Source organism: Branchiostoma belcheri, unplaced genomic scaffold (genome assembly GCF_001625305.1).
Source record: "Branchiostoma belcheri isolate BF01 breed outbred unplaced genomic scaffold, Haploidv18h27 scaffold224, whole genome shotgun sequence".
Classification (NCBI taxonomy): domain Eukaryota; kingdom Metazoa; phylum Chordata; class Leptocardii; order Amphioxiformes; family Branchiostomatidae; genus Branchiostoma; species Branchiostoma belcheri.
In genome coordinates, this window is record NW_017803758.1 from 24,468 (window position 1) to 46,642 (window position 22,175).

General features: G+C 42.6%; 1 protein-coding gene across 1 annotated transcript in view; it reads left to right on the top strand.

Moving 5' to 3' along the window:
• LOC109470424 (citron Rho-interacting kinase-like) overlaps positions 1-22,175 on the top strand; it is a 77,123-nt gene that overhangs the window by 22,563 nt on the left and 32,385 nt on the right. The window contains 10 exon segments of the mRNA XM_019769367.1: positions 2,269-2,345; positions 4,906-5,068; positions 6,331-6,428; positions 6,968-7,121; positions 7,536-7,633; positions 8,483-8,636; positions 11,896-11,992; positions 12,630-12,772; positions 13,812-14,000; positions 20,856-21,049. Of these exon segments, the coding sequence (XP_019624926.1) occupies positions 2,269-2,345; positions 4,906-5,068; positions 6,331-6,428; positions 6,968-7,121; positions 7,536-7,633; positions 8,483-8,636; positions 11,896-11,992; positions 12,630-12,772; positions 13,812-14,000; positions 20,856-21,049 (1,367 nt within the window).

The following is a 22,175-nucleotide window of genomic DNA, read 5'->3' on the forward strand; positions in this document are numbered from 1 at the left end:
ACTTCCATACTAAGTTCCGACTCCTGAGTACTGATACTGATTTTCAACCAGGTAGTCGCTCTATTGGTACAACAAGAAGCAAGTTTGTTCCCTGTCCTTTGTATTCAGAGTTGCAGTCTGAAGCTTAGTTTTCCTCCCAGCTCTCTGCTTTTATCTTGTCTTCCTGCTGAATCTTTACTTGAAAATGCCTAAGAACGTATAGGAAATGAATTGATACGGCCCTAATATTTGAGCAAGATGGTTACAAACTTACTCTCATTCGACACCACAAGCTGCCCCTCCCCACCTGTAGCAACACGGTAAGGGTATCGCACGTAAGCGACAGTGCGGATGTGTTTTCCCTCAGCTGTGAACATCTCCAATTTGCTGTTCCGATAATCACCCACAATTACACGGCCAAATCTGTCCACAGAGATTCCTGAGGGATAGAAAAGATCCCCTGCCTTGCTGTCAAAACTGGAAAGGTAGACTCCATACTTGTCGTACTTTTGAACAGTACTGTTTTGGTTGTCTGTGATAAAGATGTTCTCCTTTCTCATCCACGGCAACAGACTGCCCAAATGTTCCTGCTGTCGACCCAAACTTGATAAATTTTGGCACCTGTGTCAGTGTGTAAGTGGGTCTAAACCACACAGCCTCCACAACCTCCACAAACCCTGCCGTTATTTTTGTTTTTGCGTTATCGGACGTAAACGAAAACGTTTACGTTCTATTGATAGTATGATTCTGTCAGAAAGCTTGTGCCAGGCAATCCCAGCGATTTTAAGTCCATCCCTGAAAATACACTTAGAGAGGACATGGCCCTCTTTGCTATACTGATGGACGGTGAAGGCTGACGGACGACTTGTATTCAAAACAACCCACAAGGTGTCCTGCCGGCCTATGGATATGGCATATGGTTTCATCTTTTTTCCTGTGGAGAAACTGCGAAGAAAACTTCCCTTCATGCTGAAGACTTGGATTCGTTCGTTGCCCACATCAGTCACAAATATCTCGTTAGTCGATGACACGGCCAGTCCTCCTGCAGTCTGAAACTTGCCGGATCCTCTTCCTGCCCCACCAAAGGTGACCCTGTCTTTCTTCCCTGCTTGTAAAAAAAATTATGGTAAAACACTTAGTGAAGTGGGCACCACTTTTTAGACTAAAGATCCTCAGAGAAACTAAGAAAGACCAACAATATGCCAGTACCACTAATAAAGACATTAGACAACTAGAAAGGAAGACATTTGCTTTGGAGCAAATGCAGCATGGCTTCACCACATTTAACGACATGGTAGCGAAAGAATGAGAATACAAGGGAAAACAATGTTTTACATTGATACGACTATTGTACTAGAGAGGCCGACATTTGCTTGGGAGCAAATACAGCATATTTCAGTCCATCTCCCTCCCACGTAAAAGTGGACTATTCCAAACTTACCCCAGTGTAAAACTGGCAAAGATTCTCAAATAAATGAATTATATAGTAGCCATGTAATTGAGAACAAAGATGCAACAACAAGCACATTGAATCTCGAAAGCTTTACTAATCTTCTTACAGGTATGCAGATACTAACAATGATGAGATTTGATGCATTTTGAAGGTCTTAGGCACATAAAATTGAATGTGTGGGTCATTACGCACGACTTACGTGCAATGTGACCTCAGGTAACCCGCAATGGAACACCTGTTCCATGGCCAACGGCAGATAGAACGTGCCATTCTTTAGATAGAACATGGAACGGGTATAGCACTTTTGGCCCTTTTTTAGCTGAAAATAGCCATTAAAGTCCCCCAAATGAGTCATTTGGAAGTGGTGTATGCCAAATATGTGACTGTTGTTCTGTAGACACATGTTCAAGGTACCCTTATACCGAATTTCAGATCATTTGGTTGTAAAACCAGGGCTCAGGATCCAAAAATCCATTTTTTGGGGAAAAATGCCCCAAAAAACCTTCATAAAAATTTTTTAAAGGCATGTATCAAAAAAATGAAAAAAACGCCTGGGGTATTGGCCCACTCTACCTCCATGCCAAATTTCAAGTCATTTGGCTGAATGATGGCGGAGTTGAATCCCTCTGACTGTGTGGCAGGAGGAGGAGGAGGAGGAGGAGAAGGAGAAGAAACATCAGAGAACACAATATATTTCATCCATACCATGGTATGGACTGAAATATAATTACAGTATATATTAGATGATATACAAAGCAAATTCTTGACAGCAGGAGGGCAGATTTTGGAAGTAAAATCCTGGCTTTATCTAACACCTACATATCTCTGTGTTACAGTTGATTTGTCAGATGGAGTCTGAGCTGAAAGTGTTGAACAGTCAGATAACAGAACAAAGGAAGACAGAGGACAACAGGTCGGTTTCAATCGTCTCTTTAGGCCACAGCAAGTAATTTTTATGGATGACATCAGTGTGCTCATACATTTTTGTCTAAGTTTGGATAAAAAATTTGTTGCCCTCTGAAAGTGGAAAGCGGTCAACATGCCAAAAATGGGCAAAGATGTCTGTTGTCATGCTAGATAAATATGAATAAAGGAGACAAGACAAGGTTCTGATTTATTGTGTTGTCTCTTAGTTTGATGGAGTGAATCAGATGCATTTCATTCCTTTTGTGATGTTCACTGAATCAAAACCATTTGTACAATGATTGAAATTCAAAACTTTTATTGTTCGGTGACAAATTCAATTTCAATTTACAGCTCAGGCCATTTCGGCCTGCTTTTCAGGTAATCCTGGATACACATAAAAATACACACAACAAATACACAGTACATACACAAATTACTAAATACAACATCCTAAACATCAACTGGATCAAGTTCTGCTCCTAATGATCTGTTTAAAAGTCCTGAGACTAAGGAGCTGTTGTTGCTGTAGTGGAAGAGTGTTCCACAGGTAAGGACCATAGTACTGTAGACTGCTCTGGTATGCCGTGACTCAGCTGGTGGACAGAAGAGTAGGTTAGGGTCGTAGTCCCTAAGACGCTTTAACTCTGACCGAGTATTCTGTATACTTAATGTAGGAGCAGTCTCCCACTTGAAGAAAGATGCCATGTACACTGGCGTACTTCCACGAATTGCCTTAGATTTAAAGACATTAACAACAGTCGTGATGTAGAATCATTTCTTGTTTAACAAGGTTTTAAATATGATGTCAAAATTTGAGTATGTACAATGTAGGAACCTTGTTTTTTTGGCCTGCCTTGTTTTTTTCCCTATGGCATTAGATTTCCATGTCATCCATAAAATTTACTTGTTGTGGCCTTATTAAATGTCTAGTATTACTATTATGTAAAATTTAAAGGTTGAACACCAGAGCTAACTGTATTGTACACGTGATTGTGTCTGAAACAAAAGTGCTGAAATTACCCTGCTAACACAGCCGATGATACGTAAAGCTCGCCGATGGACCGGGTCCATCACACGCTCCTGTACCTTAAATTGCTGCATACAATGAGGAGGACATGTCCATACTCAAGTACTGGACGCACAAGGGACAGGTAAACCAAGACCAAGTCAGCGACGCTATAGTTCATTCATACATATAATTGCATACTTTACAGTATGATAAAATGCCCATTATTAAGCAAGCCTTAAAACACATCAAGTCCAGGACATAAATTATCTTCTAAACTATCCCATACTAAAGCACCAAAATGGTGTCTAATTATGTTTTGCGGACTGTGATTTTGGACAAGATGTGATTATTATGTTAGGTAGTTAGTAATTTATTTTCGTATTAATTTGAAGGACCTCTGGGAAGAGCGGCTAAGGCCGACAGGGCAATTCCCGTCTAAATAAAGGCTATTGATTGATTGATTGATTGATTGATTGATTGAAAACAGTTTTAACTAAAATTTACACACATAATTTTTTGGGCGATAAGAGAAAATTGTATTGTTTTGTGTTCTTTGATATCCTATTAACAGTTAGCCTGTATTGCCCTGCATTTATTCCGAAAATGTTCATGAAAAAACATAATCTAATGATCTTTTAAATAAGCGGTGTAATCTAATTATCTTTTCAAAAAATATTTACTTACAAATAAACTGGCAGCTCACTGCATTAATATTAGACATCCTGCTCTGCTTGACCCAGGGTTCCAGGATCTGTCCAGACAACAGAACCAGGTTATACTGTTACAGTAGTACAATAGGATAGCAGGGTGCTAATTGGTTACAGTAGTTGCAGAAATTGTTTCCAAATAGCAGCTAAACTTCCTGACAACTTGCAGTACTGCAAGTAACAGAAGAGATTCTGTTTCAGTATTCTGGTCAGCATACAAGTGTCAGTTCTACCAAGGTGTCTGTGATGAAAGCTCCTTACAAGGACGTTCTACAAGTGATGAAAGCTCCTTAGTTCTACATGGCTATTGGTACATTGTAGTTGTGCAGGCTGCATCCACCATGTCAACAAAGCTTCTACCTTGTGCTAATGTCATCCTATCATGAAAGTTCATCTGTGTTGGTAGTTACATGTTTAAAGTTAAAACTTTTGATTCAACACCAAAAATTCACCTAGAGCTTTCGACAGTAGACTGACCCAGTGAAGCTTGTCACGTGGCTTCTTTGAAGTGTGACGTCAACACTGGGTCAAAGGTATCTGGTAGACGATGTCGGCCCCCGTCGCGGTTCAATGTTATGTGCCCTGATGTATATGGCTTCCTTCACCCCTCTCAAGAAAAAGTCTTGTTCAGTGTCTAAAATCCTTACAGTGTCAAGTGAAACAAAATGTCCGGGTGACTCTATGTGGATGTGTTGAGACACCTCTGAACTGGCTGAGCTAGGCCGTGTATGTTCTTGAAACCTGGCTTTAAGTTTAAGAGACCTCTGTTTCCCCAATGTACGTTTCCTGGCAGGGCCCTTTGTTGTTATCCTGTTAAACGTTGTCCATTTCTGTTTTTTTTCTCACGACAGACAAGCCCAGGAGCAGCGTGTAAGTGACTTAACCCAGGAGAAGCTGTACCTGGAGTCTCAAAAGGATCTTCTGGAGGAGAAGGTCAGCACAGTCAAGAAAGTCGAGACAAGACTGAGGAAGGAACTGGGAGAAAGGGACTCAACCATCTCACAACAACGAGATGTAAGAAAAAATCCTGCCAGCATTCCACAGTAAAGGGTTGGGCTGTGGGGTGAAACAAATTATCCAGTGCTGAGGAAATATCTATTAAGGGGTTCTCTTCAGAATTTTAAAGACACACTGACTGTTTTCTGATCATGATCATCAGTCAGATGATGATGATGATGATGATGACAAGAGTACAGGTCACTCCCTAGTGTGCTACATATTATGTTCAAGTTCACTGTTGTACAATGTATATTGGATTGATATTGATATTTTCAATCCACAAGCAACTAACAAGCTGAAATGAAACAGTCTGATCATACAAAACATCATTTAATTCTCTCCAGGCCTAGGTTTTCGATGTCTCATGATGTGAAATTTGGTGCACAGATGGCTAATGCTACTTGTAGCCAGCACCTTGGCAGAACGTGCAGGTGCAGTGCATTTGAATTCTGCCGATGTGCTCTTGTAGCCTGAACCATATTAAAAATATGTGTCGATAATTGCATCTCATGATCAAGAGATTTGGCAGCCGTGAGACTGCCAGTCTTCATAACATGCAAAATGGCCACTGTTTTTGTCAACCAACCAATCAATTAATCAATCAATCAATCAATCAATCAATCAAATCTGTTTTCTATTATTGATCATGAACATTGCAGCTGGAAGCTGAATTGCGTTCAAAGGTGTACATTCATTTGTTAAAAACGTTAACAACTAGTAAACAGTCTTGAAGTAAAATTGCAGCTGAGGTGCATCCGACATTAAAAATATTTGCACGATACCAAACCGCCATATACGCATCATTTTCTGTACATTTTTCAAATATTTAGGCTCAAATTTTGCTCATTCATATTTGTATTTTACCTTGTTAAACTACAATCTGAAAATTGATATGGGGTTGCTGGCCTACGCCTGTATTCCCTGGTTTAGAAAAAAACCTGAATTACTGCCTCCTTTTTGTGATTTGAGATCAAACCAGTTTTTTTGTTCTTGAATGATCTTGTTTCCCCCGTGACCCATGCAAGACCTGGTGCTGTAGACTAATTCCCATGAACTCAAGCCAGCTCAGAACTATACATGTACCTCCCGGAGGTGGTTTGAGATGGAGCTTGTGCCGGTTTTGACTTGGAGCGTTCAGACACGGCTACATTAATCCTGCTTAGGTGGATTTGGCTTTGGATTTGCAAGGCTTAGTATGGCCTTGGGCCTAAGATATATTGTAATACATGTAGTTGTCTTTTGATGTTCCCATTTACAACATTTACTTTGCTATCCAGCTCGTAGGTCAGTTGCAGTTCAAGGTGAAAGTTTTGGAAAGTCAACTGAAAGACCAACAGATCACAGTGAAGAGCAAGAGTCAAGAAGCCCAGTCAAGGTAGATTCCAAGATCATCCACACCTAAATTATAATATCGGTCAGCTCTACTGTCTTTTTGCCACAGAATGCAGTAAATTATCCCCGCCCGACCCCCAGAGTCTACTAATGCCATCATAGTAAAAAGAAATAGAGCAACAAAGATCTCGGACACTCGTAAGTCTTTGTAAAAATATTTGCAATTTGCAAAATATGCCAAAATTTGGTGTCCCTTAACAAAAACGATCTGATATTCAAATTTTTGAAAGTTTTAATTATTCTGTAGAATGTTTGGAAGCTTGTGTGATAGTACAAATGTAGAACCCCTTGTAATACCGCTTAGTTATCACACGGGCTGGAACACCTGTATCGAATGTATCACGGCCTGGGCATGATGTAAACATTTAGACATTACAGGGACCTTACAATCACCTGCTTTTTCAAACATAAGATTCTGGTTGTACACTCAGGCAGATGGCCTGGTGTATTAGGTTGGGTCTACCACATTAACAAATGAGGTTAACTTGTAACACTAGTATAATTTGTATTTTGTTTACCTAGACAAGAGGAGCTGCTTGTTGAGAAGGAAGAGAACTTGTACCTGACAGCAGCTAAAGTTGGTCAGGAAGAGCAGCTGAAGGAGTGGAAGGAGGTGGAGGCAACACTGAGGGAGGAACTGAATGACAAAGACTCTGTTATTTCCACACACCTGGAGGTACAAATGTAGCTATATACATTGTATAGGGTACTGTACACATGGGGGGAATCAGAATCAGCTGCCTGGTCTGGTCTGCAGAAACAGCTGCCTGGTCCAGGGTGGTTATGGGAGTTTTGTACATCGCATGCGTCAGCACGTGGCGGCATGAAATTATTGTCTTCGATGCTCGAAATTGTGACTTACTTGGCTGAAAATGACTAAGATTTAGTGCTGTGACAAAATATTGTGAAGTTTTATTTAATTTTTAGCAGTTTTTTTATGGACAAAACATAATTTCAAGGAAACAAAAAAGTTTAGTGGAAGTGCGATGATGATATACATATTAAATAAAAAAATTTGGTTGCTCTCTCAGACTTTGTAAAGTAAAATTATATAACAATGTGTTCTCTTCATACTGAACGTCTGTTGCAGTCTATCGGCCACTTACACTCCAAGATGAAGGTGTTGGAAGGAGAGGTGCAGGATTTGAGGAAGACAGAGGAGGACAGAAATAAGGAGTTGAGGTTCAGGTACTGTACTGAGGGACACAACTCAAAAGTATGCCTGCCCTGTATTTTTTTGTTTCAAATCCCTGTCAAGGCACAGGCAAACCAGTGCAGACAAAATCCTGTCTTCTGCAGCTGTAAACCTACATGTACGTTGCTAATGCTATATCCTGTGCTTGCACCGGCCAGCTTATTCATCACACTGTTTCCTTTCATACAGACTTTAATGACACAAGTTCACATTCCATCACCTCATGCAGTAGTATGCCAAATTTTTCCCAGAAAAAATGTTTTTGGAAAATAGCTTAAGGCCACACCAAGTAAATTTCATGGATGACGTCCTCTGCAGACTCCGAATTTAATGCAATAGGGCCAAAAAAAACAAAAACAAGGTGGTCCAAAAAAGCAAGATTACATTTTCAAATTGCTAAGAAATGATACCTATAAAACTGCTAAGTCTAGCTACTGCCAACTATTACAACATGCAATTTTCACTCAAACAACTTTGCAAAATAAAGTTTTTAATCATTAATGATTTTGATTCAGTGGGAACATCACAATCATACATTGTATTCACAGCCACCATCACATATAAAAGGAATGAAATATATCAAGTAAAAGACATTAAATCAATGCCCTGTCTTGTCTCCTCTCTTCTTATATATTTTATCTGCCATCCACGTTCTGTCATGGCAACAGACATCCTTGCCTATTTTTGGCACTGTCAAAGGGAAACAAAATTTCTTGTTTTTTTTTCCCAAATTAGGCAAAACTTAATGGGTGCGGTGATGGCATCCTTTAAGATTACTTGATGTGGCCTGAGTTGACTAATGTCAACTCCTACATTTACTTTGTTCTACTGTCTGCCCTCAGACATGCCAAGGAAGAGTTGTTTGCAGACATGAAACAGCAGAAGTTGTACCTGGAAACACAGAAGGGTCAGCTGGAACAGCAGCTACTGTCCTACAAAAGCACCCAGGAAAAACTGCAGGAAGAAATCAAGAGCCTTGAGGAAAGGCTGACAGAGGTAACATACAACAATTGTACATGGCTGGGAGCTCCCAAATGTCCAATTTTTAGGTTGATTTCATTACAATTTGCTGACTTGCAGTGTGTTTTAGAGTTAGTCAGATTTTGCTGTTACAGTACCATTGTGAAAATGTAAAATGCTGGCTTATTTAAGGATAAAAGAAAAGGGGTGCCTAATGTAGCAGATAATATGCCTAAGTATGCAATTTTTTTTTTTTTTATTTTATTTTATTCACATGGATTTTTGAGCATTGGATAGGAAGCACTTGTTGTGCTTATGTAAATCCGCTGCTCATAAAACATAATACAAATGTAAACATAAAGATGACATAAAGTATAGCATTAACATAAAATGAAAGTGGCTGGCGCACCAATACCTAGCATAACATTATTGAGATTGGTCAAATCTTCCAGAGTGGTGGATATAGTTAAACACAATATCAAAGATACGGCAGTTGGTAGGGTAAGGGAGGCTGGGGCTACCTGTAAGAAGTACAGGTAAGGTACATAATGTGGCGTCATTTACGTTGAGTGGGTCGGAAGGAAGTATGTTTTCAAGATGAAGGCAAGATATGGATAACAACATTTTGGTCCTTTCAGTATTATAACATTTGCAGTGTAATAAATAGTGTTCTGGTGTCTCGTTTGGATGCCCACATTTGCACTCGGGACTACTGATACAGTGATGCTGGAATAGGTGGTAGTTCAGCTGGCTGAAACCAAGCCTGAGTCTGGTAAGGTGAGTCACATGGTGTCCGTGGCCGTGAGAGTAGTGGGGATGTCTGGGCATGCTATCAAAGCAAGACTCTAATTCATTTTTGAATGCACGAATGAATGGGTATTCTTTGGCGGTCTGGGGTAACTTGTTCCAAGAGAAAACAGCAGAAGGCAAGAAAGATTTTTTGTACTTTTCAGTTCTGATGGTAAGAGGGAGATAATTCTGGTCAGTACGCAGGCCATAAGGGGTGGAATCACGGATAAGTGGGGGAACCAAGTCTTGTAGATATTTGGGAACTAAGCCATTGGCCATTTTATAAAAGTGAACAAGTTTGAACTTTTCGCGTCTGTTGGCAAGTGTTTCCCAACCGACGTCACATAGAATGCGGTGGTGATTCGTCCCTCTCATTGCGCCTGTGCAAGCCCGGGCAGCGGACACCTGGACTGACTCAAGGAGGTCTGAATCCTTCATAAGAACACCACACCAGGCAACATTGGCGTACTCAAGTAAAGGACGTATCATGGCTTTGTACAAGATTTCAAGCGTTTTCCGTGGCACAAAATGTGATATTCTTGTCAACAAGTTAACTCGCTTCATTGCTTTCGTCACCAGAGTTGACACGTGGAGTGACCATGATAAATTTGGAGTGAGATGTAAGCCAAGGTGCTGGTGAGAGGGGGTTTCAGTCAGCTGAACACCTCTAAAGTACAGTGGTGGGTGAAGAACCTTTCTTCTTTTAGAGGAAAAAGTCATCAGTTCTGTTTTGCCGGGATTGAATGTTACAAGCCACTGGTCTGACCAGTCTGACACTACACTGAGATCATGATTCAGTCTGATTAAGTATGCAATATTAATGCATAGAAAGAATCAACCAGAAAGGCAACTTTTTAAAATTAAATACAGTGTGAACCTGATCATACATGTACAATCAATGAATCTCGGCTCAATCAAGTATGTCACATCACTCAATTTTTTCACAATCAAAAGTCATCATACATGCACAATGTAGTTAATTTACCTTACCCTCCAACAAGGCCCCAGGCCTTGCTGTCTAGTGATGGCTGTACTATTGAGCAAGTTGATGACTTTAAATACCTTGGCAGCTATGGTAACACAGTCCATGATGTGAAATGTAGGATTGGGCAAGCTTGGGGGGCTTTTAGTGCCCTAACAAGAGTGTGGAAATCCCCAATATTAAATTCTACCAAGCTAAAAGTTTTTAAAACCTGTGTTGAGTCAATCCTACTCTACGGAGCTGACTCGTGGTCTCTGACAGCATCCTTAGTGTGTGTAAACTTCTGGATGGGAACTACACCCGCCTGCTTCGTGCAGCCCTCAACATTTCATGGAGGAGCCACGTGACCAACAACCAACTTTATGGGAATATGCCTAGGATTACAACAGTCATCCGCAACCGTAGGCTGTCGCTGGCCGGTCATGTCATGCGACACGACGAAATGGCAGGGTTGGTACTTCTCTGGTCACCTAGGGAAAAGAGACGTGGTCGCCCTTCTTTAACTCTTAAGAAGGTGATAGAGGAGGACATAGGTCTGGGCGGTGCTGAACTGTCCTCTGTCATGCCTGACAGGAACTTGTGGAGACAGTACATGGTGTCACCTGAAGGATGAACTGAACTTACCTTTACCTAGTCCCATGACTGACACTGGTTTAATTACACATTGTCAATCAAGTCATTAACTTTACCTCTGATACAGCACAAAAGATAAGAAGAGTTCAGGAGGACTGTGTCTTGAAAGTGTTCAAATTTGCAATGGCAGAGCAAACTGAGGCTTGGAGTGAATTCCACAGTCCTGGTATATATTGAAGATATTTATTAAGCGAGGTATGGGTGCCCACTTGCAGTTGAATGAGTTACTCACATTCTAGATGCTTGGCAGCGTTGAGTTCTACATACATGACGAGGATTGCAGGAATGATGTGCCAGTGGAAGGTACTTAGACTGGTTACTTCCTTTGAACCCTGAGCCACATTCCCAATTTGGAGTTGTTGTACAGCTTTCTTCTAAAGACCTTCAGATCAGTTGTGCCAGCTCTGTTCCATGTTGGGGAAGCATACACTGTATTCCATGAGGGGATGGATGTGTGCCTAACTTAGTATGCTGTTATTTGAGCTTGAAGATATACTCAGTACTTCATACATGTAGGACTGTCAGTGCAGCAAATAAACACCCACATACACTATGGTGTACATGACAATGTGAATGTCTGTTTAAACCTAGTACGTGTACAATGTATAATGTACACATGTACTGGTGAAGATTACATAGTACTAATGCATCAGAAATACCTGCACAACTCCAATTTTACCTGCACTAACCTGCCAATGCTAGTGGTACATGTCTTTCCAGCCCTGGCCTATTTTTTTCTTTGAAGTGTGTTTCTGCAATAATGAATTACAACACAGTGCAATTTTATCGTACTTCCTTTGGTGATTTTTGCTGTGAAAATTCAAGAGTCACAAACCAGTATTGGAAAGGGGGAAAGTCTGCCATATCTGATTGTCCTGTTCTATCCTGTAGTCCACAGACCAGTATGAGAAGCAGTTGGATGCAGTCAGGAGAGAATTGTCTCAAGCTAAAGCAGCGGTTAACAAAGACATGGTCAAGAGTCAAACAGGTATGTGCTCATTATAGTGCATTTAGCAATAGTATGCAACTTCGCTTCAGTTATGTGCCCAGGGAAGGCGTATTCAGCACCTAGAATAGACTGGAAAAGACAAAACTTTAAGGTAGACCAAGACTGAAAACCACATATTTCTATGGAAGGGCCAGCCATTGGACATGTCCATTTATACCGGGCTTTTCCAAGATAAACACAAGCCTTGTTGATTACGGTGGCTGCGAATGTTCTTTACTGATCAAAATTTTTTTTGTGTTCAATCAATCACAAATTTGAAATCGAAAACATTGCAAATTTTTCATTTGCATGAAACTTTGATTTAAGGTCCGATAAATCTTATGATATGTTATAATATAGGGATGTCCCTTGGATAGCATGTTAAATGGAGGTCCTGTATCTTGAGGGAGCCACTCCCCATGCACATCAAAGAACCCACTGCACCTTTCAAAAAAGAGTAGGGACATGCCCTGGTGTGCGATGGTCCAAATTTTTTGTACCATCATTCTGGAAGTTGGTGATTCACTTCAAATCACCCGTATGGAGGCCTTGACACAGCATCATGCTTCACCTCTGTCAAGGATGACTGACAACGATTGTAGATTGTTATGAATTGTTTTCATGTCCTTGTTGTTAGAAGAACATCTACGAACAAAGCTTCATGTCATGGAGAAGGAGCTTGCCTTGGAGAAGAAGACAAAAGAAGAACAACTGGCAAAGTTACAATCTGAGAAAGACGATGTTGAGGACCGCTTTAACCAGCTGAGAGACAGTTGTGAGGTATGTACACATGTATATAGGATGAAACTGGATACAGACAATGTGCAATGTCACGCTCCACAGAATCCACAAGAATTAAATCTGGGCACGGCGAGGTCCCAGGAGCATTACTATTAATAGTGAACTAGTAGGTGTGTGCATTTGTGTCCTGGGAAAGAGCTGTATGCCCAATACTTTTTAAAGGTCTGCTTTGTATAACGTATTACCATTGTGACAACATTTCATCCCCTAATAAAGGAAACTTGCATCTTGTCTTAGGCCCCAATAGTAAATAACACCAAGCCATGTAGTTTACAGCAAGGAGGTGTGCACCAAGGAGGTTATCATAATCCTCTTGAAAGACACAAAACAAAAATGACAGATATGCATTAAAGAAAGTTTATTTTCCATAGAAATCACAGCTGCAACATTGTTAAATCAAGGAGCTCCTTCAGGGCTAGTTGTTACCTTATCGATTAATTGACTTCGAATCGTGACATGACATTTCCTTTTTTGGGAACATTCCAGATGGTGGGTATTGTCAAAAAGCCCAGAGTGAAGGTTTAGTTATTCTAAGCCAGGATCTATACCTATGGCTGGGGACAAGCGTGGTGCAATGTGCATGTCAGCAGCTGTCCAAGTGGAGTAATTGTGATAGTAACAATAAGTGGACACTTGTTCTTGGTATTTCACAATCTGAGAATACCCTCATCCACCCTGCCTTATCTACAGTAACTAACTTGTTCATGTTTTTGCCATGTTACTTTGTAATTTCTAGCAGACTTCACTAAGTACATGTAAGATGTAAGTTTGACTGAGTTGAGAAGGTATTTGAACTTGACTCAGTTCCACAAAACAAGCGTCATGCATAAGATTGTACCTACGTTGTATTTTCATGTACTACTATGTAATGGTCAGCACGATTCAGCGGTCCATAACTTATTATGTACTGCTGCTATGCTGACCACTGTCTTGAATAAAGAATAATTTAAAGATGTTTGATAAGAAGGACACACAATTGTCAGTTATTGAGATGTTCCCATGTTGGATGATTGTAAAGGTTGTGACAGAGTTGGAGGACCAGCTGAAGCAGATGGCTGAACAGTGTGCGTTTCTAGAATGTAAACACACCCAACTGGAGGAGCGGGTCCGAGACATGACAGAGGACAGAGACACGGCACAGGCCGAGCTGGAGCAGCTCAACAACAGCCTTACTGAGTACAAACAGCTGTGTGCCAGTCAAAAAGTGGTAAGTTCTGCTATTTTTTTTTAAACCGAATTTAACGTCATTTTTCCCCAACCGGGGGTTAGACGTGCTTGCACGTACAAGTCTTTTTTTTTTAAGCAAGATTTTTACGGCTGGATGCTCTTCCTAACGCCAACCCAAACCCTAGTAGGGCCCAGGAACCCTCTAACTGAGGAGGGAAATGCGTGCTACATGTGTAAGTGCGGGTAACTGTAAAAACTGGGGCCCCGTCGGGGCCCCGTTTTTGCCGCGGGGTGATCTGACTGTGACCACAAATCTTGTAGAACGTCCTTGATGTAACCCATGTTAACCCCCACCTAGTTAAATTGCTACCGTATTTTCTGTAATAAACTACGCACTTTTCTAACTTTTTATTTTCTAAGCAGGTGTCTCCGGTTGCCCTCAAACTCGGGGTGCGTAATTTTATGCGGGCTGTTACCCGGAAAAATTGGAAGTGGATCGCAAAATGCAGTCTGAAACTGAAAGCCAGCGGCACAACGCACATGTGGAGTTTGTAGTGTAGCGCCACCCGCACGCGACTGTTTTTGTTTACATATCATGATAACAGTATACTTCAATATTTATTTATTTATTCTTTAATTCAGGCCCCTGGCCCATATCACATTGCGAACAGACAGACAAAAATAAATGGAGGCGTGGTAACAAACACAATAAATAATACCTCGATAATCTAGCTATACCTAAAGAAAATAAACTACTTAAAAACTAGGTTAATGTAATGCCTCCAGACTGTGCTGAGGTAGTAGCCGTCAGAGTGAACTAGCGTAGAGATGATCGTATTGTCACTATGAAGTAGCCGAGTGACAAAAGAATACAATTGTTTCCTTCGTCTAGCGTCAAAAGTGTCGATTCCGAGGTTGGCAAATAACTGGCTGTTGCTAGTGCTTCTGCTTACAGAGAGTAACAGCTTCAAGGCGCTGTGGTACGCCACTCGCAATCTAGATATCATGCCCACACTATAATCTGCCCATATCTGGGAGCAGTACATAGGAGTGCAATAACTATTAAAAAGAATCCGTTTCACCTCAACTGAACTGTAGCGGAACCGCCGAAGTAGCAAGTTCGCTCTGGAATAAAAACTTCTAACCTGGCACCGGATGGCTGAATCATCGGACAGGTCAGGGTTAATGTAATACCCAAGGTAATTGGCAGTTGAAACATAAATGTGGACCCGTACAACTTCAGTTGAGGAGGTGGGCCATGCAGGCGGAAGCGGCGACATGGGAAGTACATACACATGGTTTTCTTATCGTTAAATAACATGTCGATATCCGTTCCCGCGTGCTCACAGATGTCAATTAGTTTCTCCAGGGCCCTCACAGAAGGACAGATCAAACAAATATCGTCCGCGTACATTAAGTGGTTCACCACAGTATCACCAACAACACATCCCACCCCGGAATTTGCTAATTCGACACTTACATCAGAAACATACACGTCGAACAGGAATGGAGACAATAGGCTGCCTTGCGGCAGACCATTACTTGCTGTGAACGTGTCAGAGAGGGTTCGACCCCAGCGGACAGAGAAGGACAAGGCCTTGTACCATATAACAAGAAATCTAACTAGGTACATCGGTACTCCTCGGTCAATGAGCTTCTTAAACAAAGTCCAGTGATTGACACGATCGAAGGCTTTCGTGGCGTCAAGAAAACATATGAACACAGGAGAGCCCCGCTGGCGATAGTACTGAATAATCTCCTTAAGAGCAAATACACATAGGTCGGTACCATGACTCTTCTTAAAACCAAACTGGTTACTAGGAGTAACTAAAGAATCCTCGAGGCGTTTCAGTAGAATGCATTCAATGAGTTTAGATAGAGGGCTAGTGATGGCGATGGGTCGGTAATTATCTCTGCTAGACGCATTGCAACAGGGCTTCTTAAGGATTGGAACAATTACCACTCGTAGAAGGTTTGGCGGGACATAGCCGTGTCTCAACATAGAAGTAATTAAGATTGAGAGCACAACAGGCAGCCGAGTCCCGGCATGTTTGAGATGCTCCGCAGAGATACCCTGAACATCGCTAGCCTTCCCATTGGGCAGATTATTAATAGCATCACAAACCTCATCTACTGAGATCGTACAGTCTGCACTAACACCTGAGTTAAGTGACTGTGTAACAGCTTGCTTGTAGTGATTCGAGTTTACCGAGTTGAACAGTGACTTATAATGGCTTCGCCACATATCAGCGATATCTGGGGCCCCGGTGTGGCCCTCAACAGTGTGGGGAAGGTTAGACTTGGAGCAGTTTTGGGCACGCAAGGCATTCCAAAAACTCTTGCAACCCCCCTGATGCAGGTGCGTGGCCAGTGCGTCCGCTCTGCACTGTGCCTCAGAACGGCGGTACTGCTTAAGTAAAAGCTTGAATTTGGCCCTTGATTTTCTCATAATTTCCCAAACGGCTCTGTGCCTAGGCCGACCCAACTGCCGCCAGAGAAAGAAGGCGTCTCGGGCGGCATGATGGGCCTCCTTCACAACGGCGTTCCAGCCAGGTACAGAATGGGGGGAGGAGCGTTTAGAATTAGGAAGAGAGGCAGGAGCAGCTGATTGTAGAGTGTTTATTATCTGAGTGAAGGATAGCATCCTTATGAGTACTATTGTTACAGTTAGGGTCATTACCTTGTTGGAAGTCCATCTAGAGTCCTGGGGCACATTTCTTGGGTAGAACCTTCTCACCAGGACACCGCTGGGCCAGAAGTCTGGAGACAGGATGTTCTCAGAGTCCGTTTTCTGTATCATTACCTTGGAAGTCGAGTAGAGTCCTGGGTCTCATTTCTCACATCCAACTAGTTGCGTGCCGTTGTCCTGGAGAAACTGGGTCAGAGAGTCAACGGTAGTATCCACGCTGAGTCGGACACAACACCTCAGCGTGGACGGGGCTTGGCTACTCGGAGGCCTCCGTTGCCGGATGCCCTACCAACGATAGCTTTGCCTCGACGACGACGCTTGACTAGTGTGAAGCAGGTGTCGTCTTCCGTAACACTGGGCCTGACCAGCGAGGGGGCCGACATTGTTGTTCCTGACGGAACCACAGCTAGCTGACGCTGGGGTGAGCGAGAGGTGAGTGTACGTGACGACTTACCCTGGCCCAGCACAGATGCATATGACTTGTGCCCCTGTTCGTTACTGTCACTGTTAGGGGCCTGGTTCAGGTGATCGTGTTTGTTGTCACGGAGAAGTTGCACTTCCTTCCGAAGAGAGGAAAGCTCGGATTCAAGGTTCGCGACCAGTCGTGCGCTGTCCGCCATGCTTTTGGAAAGTTCGGATCTAAGCCCGACGTTATCCTGAGAGGCTTCTCGGATAGTTGCCATCTCCTGCCTGACTAACCTTAGTTCCTGAAGGCACAGTGAAACGTCCATGTTGGTCAAGTCAACAGCTGGGAGGTGAAGATGCACTGAGGCAAACAGCGGCACCTGTGCCGGCGGAGTCGAGTGCAGGGTTTGAGGATGTCCAACATATTAGACGTGTTCTTGTTGGCACCCTGCCGTTTCCTGTATCTGTCCGTCGGGTTGCAGAGAGCGTAGACCAGTTTTTTACTGATCTCAATTTCTTCCTCGTATAGGTCTCGCAGCAAACTTTCACGATGAGGTCGTTTGGTGCGGCGTCCATCTTGTTTACGACGTAACACAGCAGATCATTCACGATAACTTTGGAACGGTCACAAGCATTACTGCTAGCATCAGCGTCACCGCAGCTCGAAGATCTACCAGTAGTGTTAGAAGCACACCTGGAGCAAAGCATGAGGTCTCCCTGGCATAGCCGAGCTCCGCCGGCCTTGCAGACTTCGCAGTTTGTCATGGCTGAGGGGGAGGGGGGCACCCTCAGAGATCGAGCCAATGGAGAGTGATCCAAACGAAAAGGTTCATGAAGAAAATGAACGTGCCGGATAGTCGGTCAATAAAAGAACGTCCTAGTAAAACCAGGGAGCCCGTTTAGGCTCGTAAAACACCAAATAAAACAAACTAAAAAGACTGAGGGATGGGAGAGCAGAAACCCCACGTCTTGCTCTGAAAGCGACTCCTTTCCAATAAAGGAATGTATCATATGTAGATATATCATGTAGAGATGACAATTGTAATTGAGATTTCAAAAGGAATATCATACGATACCAAGACAGCCGCTGACCTTGCGAAAATCTTCAACCTTCCCCCGTCCGTCAGCAAGCAGACTCAGTACGTAAACGTACGTACCCCTATACTCATATCCATATATCGTTGGGTATTTAGGAGCATTATAGTTCTATCTACTGATACCAAAAATAATATTATTACACACCAAATAGCGATTTAATAAAGCTGAATGCTGTTGTGCACGGCGCCCAACAAAGAAATGTAGTGTGCCCGGTGCACGCCGCACCCACGCCGATTCCCGGGCAACTGAAATGCGGGCACATCTTGAACATGCACATGTATATCCACAAATATTTTGAATTGTCAACATAATTGCTGCGATCAGAATTGTTACAGGGTTATATATTTGATAGCGGGACGAAACCCAAGCTGATGATATCTTCACACTTCCCGATGGATTGAACGCCAAAATTGTGCCCCAAACACCAAAAAATCTGCATACAAATACATTTTTTCCGAAAGATTATTTGAATAATGCATTTGTACGTTTATTATTTGGTAGTATATGTATTACATATTGTTATTGTAAGTGTTACAGTTTCAAAGAAATATTCTCGGCGTGTCGGCCGCTTGCAAAGGGAACAACCAATCAGAAAGGCGTATCACGAAGATGTCCTGCAAGATTTGCATACTTGGCGGGAAGATACTAGTATGATATCTGGTTACACAAAGCGGCACCTTTCGGTAGGCGGGGACTTTAATTTGCCGGCACGATGCTGCTAATCATTTTAATTAAGCAAAAAAATGGTATAGATTTACATTAGTCAGTTCATATATAATCGGGATACATTTAATTTCAACTTTAATTTTATATACAAACCTTATCCGCCCGTAGTCTTCATTGCCGAGATAGTACGTTCCACCCAGTGTGTTGGTCTTACCTTTCGTCGATGTCGGTGCTGATGAGATTGTGACTTCAAAAGACGGGTAGCATTATAGCATACGTATACTAGAACTGGAGAAGGTCAGTGAGTTTACATACCTCGGCTCTGTCCAGACAGAAGACTGCAGCTCAGACAAAGAGGTGTAAGTCAGGATTGCCAAGTCAACCCTTGCACTGTCAAAGCTAAAACACATCTGGTGCAGTCATAGCATCTCCGTGCCAACAAAGATACGCCTACTACGCTGTCTTGTGCTATCTATTTTCTTGTATGGTGCTGAGACATGGACTTTGAATGCAGCTATAGTGAAGAGAATCAATGCGTTTGAAATGGTTATCGCAGACTGCTACGGGTTCACTGGACATCACACACTACAAACAAAGAGGTCATGGAACGCATTCACACCTTGCAAGGCCCACTCGACAGCTTCCTGGCCACAGTTAAGAAGAAAAGTTACAGTGGTTCGGACATGTGTCTAGGGCCAAAGGCACACTGTCACATACAGTTCTCCAGGGTAAGGTGGAAGGCGCACGGCCGTGGGGACGTCCCCGTCGGTCATGGATAACGGACTTAAAAGAGTGGACTAGTCTAACAGCCAACCAGATGGCCAGACTGGCGGAGGACCGCCAGCAGTGGAAGAACTTGGCCAAACATGCTGCCCCGACGGCTGACTAAGCTATGGGAGAGAGCGAGATACTAGTACGTGGGGTTTGCCCTGGATTTTTCAGCTGGCTGGCGCGGTGGCCGCGTCTGTCTGAACGAACCGGGGTGCGTAATTTATTATATGTGCGTAGTTTATTACAGAAAATACATTAGAAAATATCAAGGATAATGCCCTTGGAAAATATATACATGTTTCAAGAAGAATCAGAAATTCTATTTTCTGGCGCCAAAACAGAGGGGGAGGGGGTGGCCGACGTGAAGTAAATAACGTCGCAAGCTACATGACATGTAACATGTAAGGTTTTACGTTTTTGTCAACACTACCGTCATATTCGTAAGTTGTTACCTGAGAAACTTCTGCTCGCTGTCGGAAAACGTCTACACCTTATTTTGTTGCATATTGTCAGATCACTCCAAAAACGGGGCCCCGACGGGGCGCCCCGCGGGGTCTTGACGGGGCCCGGTTTTACAGTTACCCTGTAAGTGCCTTTCCCAAGGGCACAACGTCTGGGTGCATGTCCAGACATGTCTGGGTCCAACCCTGGGGATTGAACCTGGGTCTTCTTGCTTGACAGTCGAAGGCTCTATCCACTACACCACACAGACGCTATTAACTATGGAAAGCAAAAATGAACCAGAGGAGTGTCACAGATATAACAGGTAAAGGTTTTTTCAGGTCATAAGGGCACGTTGTTAATCCACTGTGTCTAGGGCACAGTATTGGACCAATGCCTTTTTGCCTCCCCTACGGAGGTCAGATACCCACTTTGTTTACACCTCGGGTGGAGAGAGGATAGTTCCTTTCCAAGGACACAAGATCAGGTGACATGGCAGGATTTGAACTAAAGACCTCCAGGGTCTGAGCGAAACATTGCCGTTACAACACACAACCCCAACAGATACATAGAAGATTGTAATGGAAGAAATTACTGCCGTATTGAGTCACATGAAGACAGACGTCCTAACCCTCTCTGTCAGACATTTTGCACAGTCACATCTTAGGTCAAGGTTACAGCTTTCAAACACCATTCTACATGTACATGGATCTGTAAAGTAGAAAACTTGTTCCTTGCGGGATGCAGTGTATACAATGTAGTATATATAAATGAGTGAGTGACAAGAGTTTCCATCAATTAACTCTTCTCTGTCTTCCTCTGTAGAATATCGATGTCTTGAAGACCACTTGCACCACCCTAGAAGAACAGATAGAAGCCCTGGAGTCTCTTAATGAGGAGTTGGAGGAAAGGGAGCGCAGCTGGCAGCAACTGAAGGCCAGCCTGCAGAGAAAAACACTTTCAGTAGAGACTAAACTACAGGACATGGAGGGGGAGATCCACACTGAAAAAGTTTCAAGGTACCAAATTCAAGGAGCCTTTGTGAGAACTTCTGCTGTTGCATAGATGCCAGTTACATGTGCATAGGCAGTGCATCATACTTATCCACATAAAGGTAAACACTCCTGTCACTGGTACTGAACACCCTCAACACACTACACACAGGTTAACACACCTGTCCCTGGTACTGAACACCATCCAACACAGGTGAACACACCTGTCCCTGGTACTGAACACCATCCACACACAGGCAAACACACCTGTCCCTGGTACTGAACACCATCCAACACAGATAACACACCTGTCCCTGGTACTGAACACCAATCCAACACAGGCAAACACACCTGTCCCTGGTACTGAACACCATCCACGGTAAACACACCTGTCCTGGTGCATACATCAGGGTAACCCTTGCACTTTTGAGCATCAAAACTAGAAAGGCCGACATCTGCTTTGGAGCAAATGTAGCATGACTTCACCATGTTTCATGACATGGCAGGGAAAGAAGGAGAAATACAAGGGAAATCAATGCTTTATATTGATACAAATATAGTATGAAGTGACATATAACTAAGACTGCAACAGTTGGATAGCTATCTCCTACATTATTGGTTAGGATTTTTTTTTGCATAATGCTGTTGGTTTTCAAGATTAAAAAAAGCGTTTATGTCCCGCATTCCAATGCTTGAGAAGGAAAGTTTTACATCTCTACCCCAAAACACTTGAATGCAGTTCAATACTATCAACATGGTATGACTACACATGTATGTGCAGATGTTAATACAGTTAACCCAATTAGATCTCAACAGCCAATAAGCAAGAAGAATAGAGGAAAGCAACTTATCTGGTTTTAGAATTTTAAAATTGGTTTCAAAATAGCAAGGTTATAGAAATGTAGGTTATATGACATGTTTCTACTGATTTACAACCAAAAAGACTTAATTTTCGTGGCTAATACTTGTAAAAAAACAAAGTAACTTTTCCTATTATAAGTATGTGGAAGCCTACACAGGTGTTCATTTAGCAGTACAGTAATTAATGGAACAGCCAATCAGCGACCAGATCACCAAACAGGGTGCACCTGCTGCCCATATTTGGGCATTGGCCATATGCCCAAATATGGTCACACTCAAATCTTGGCAAAAC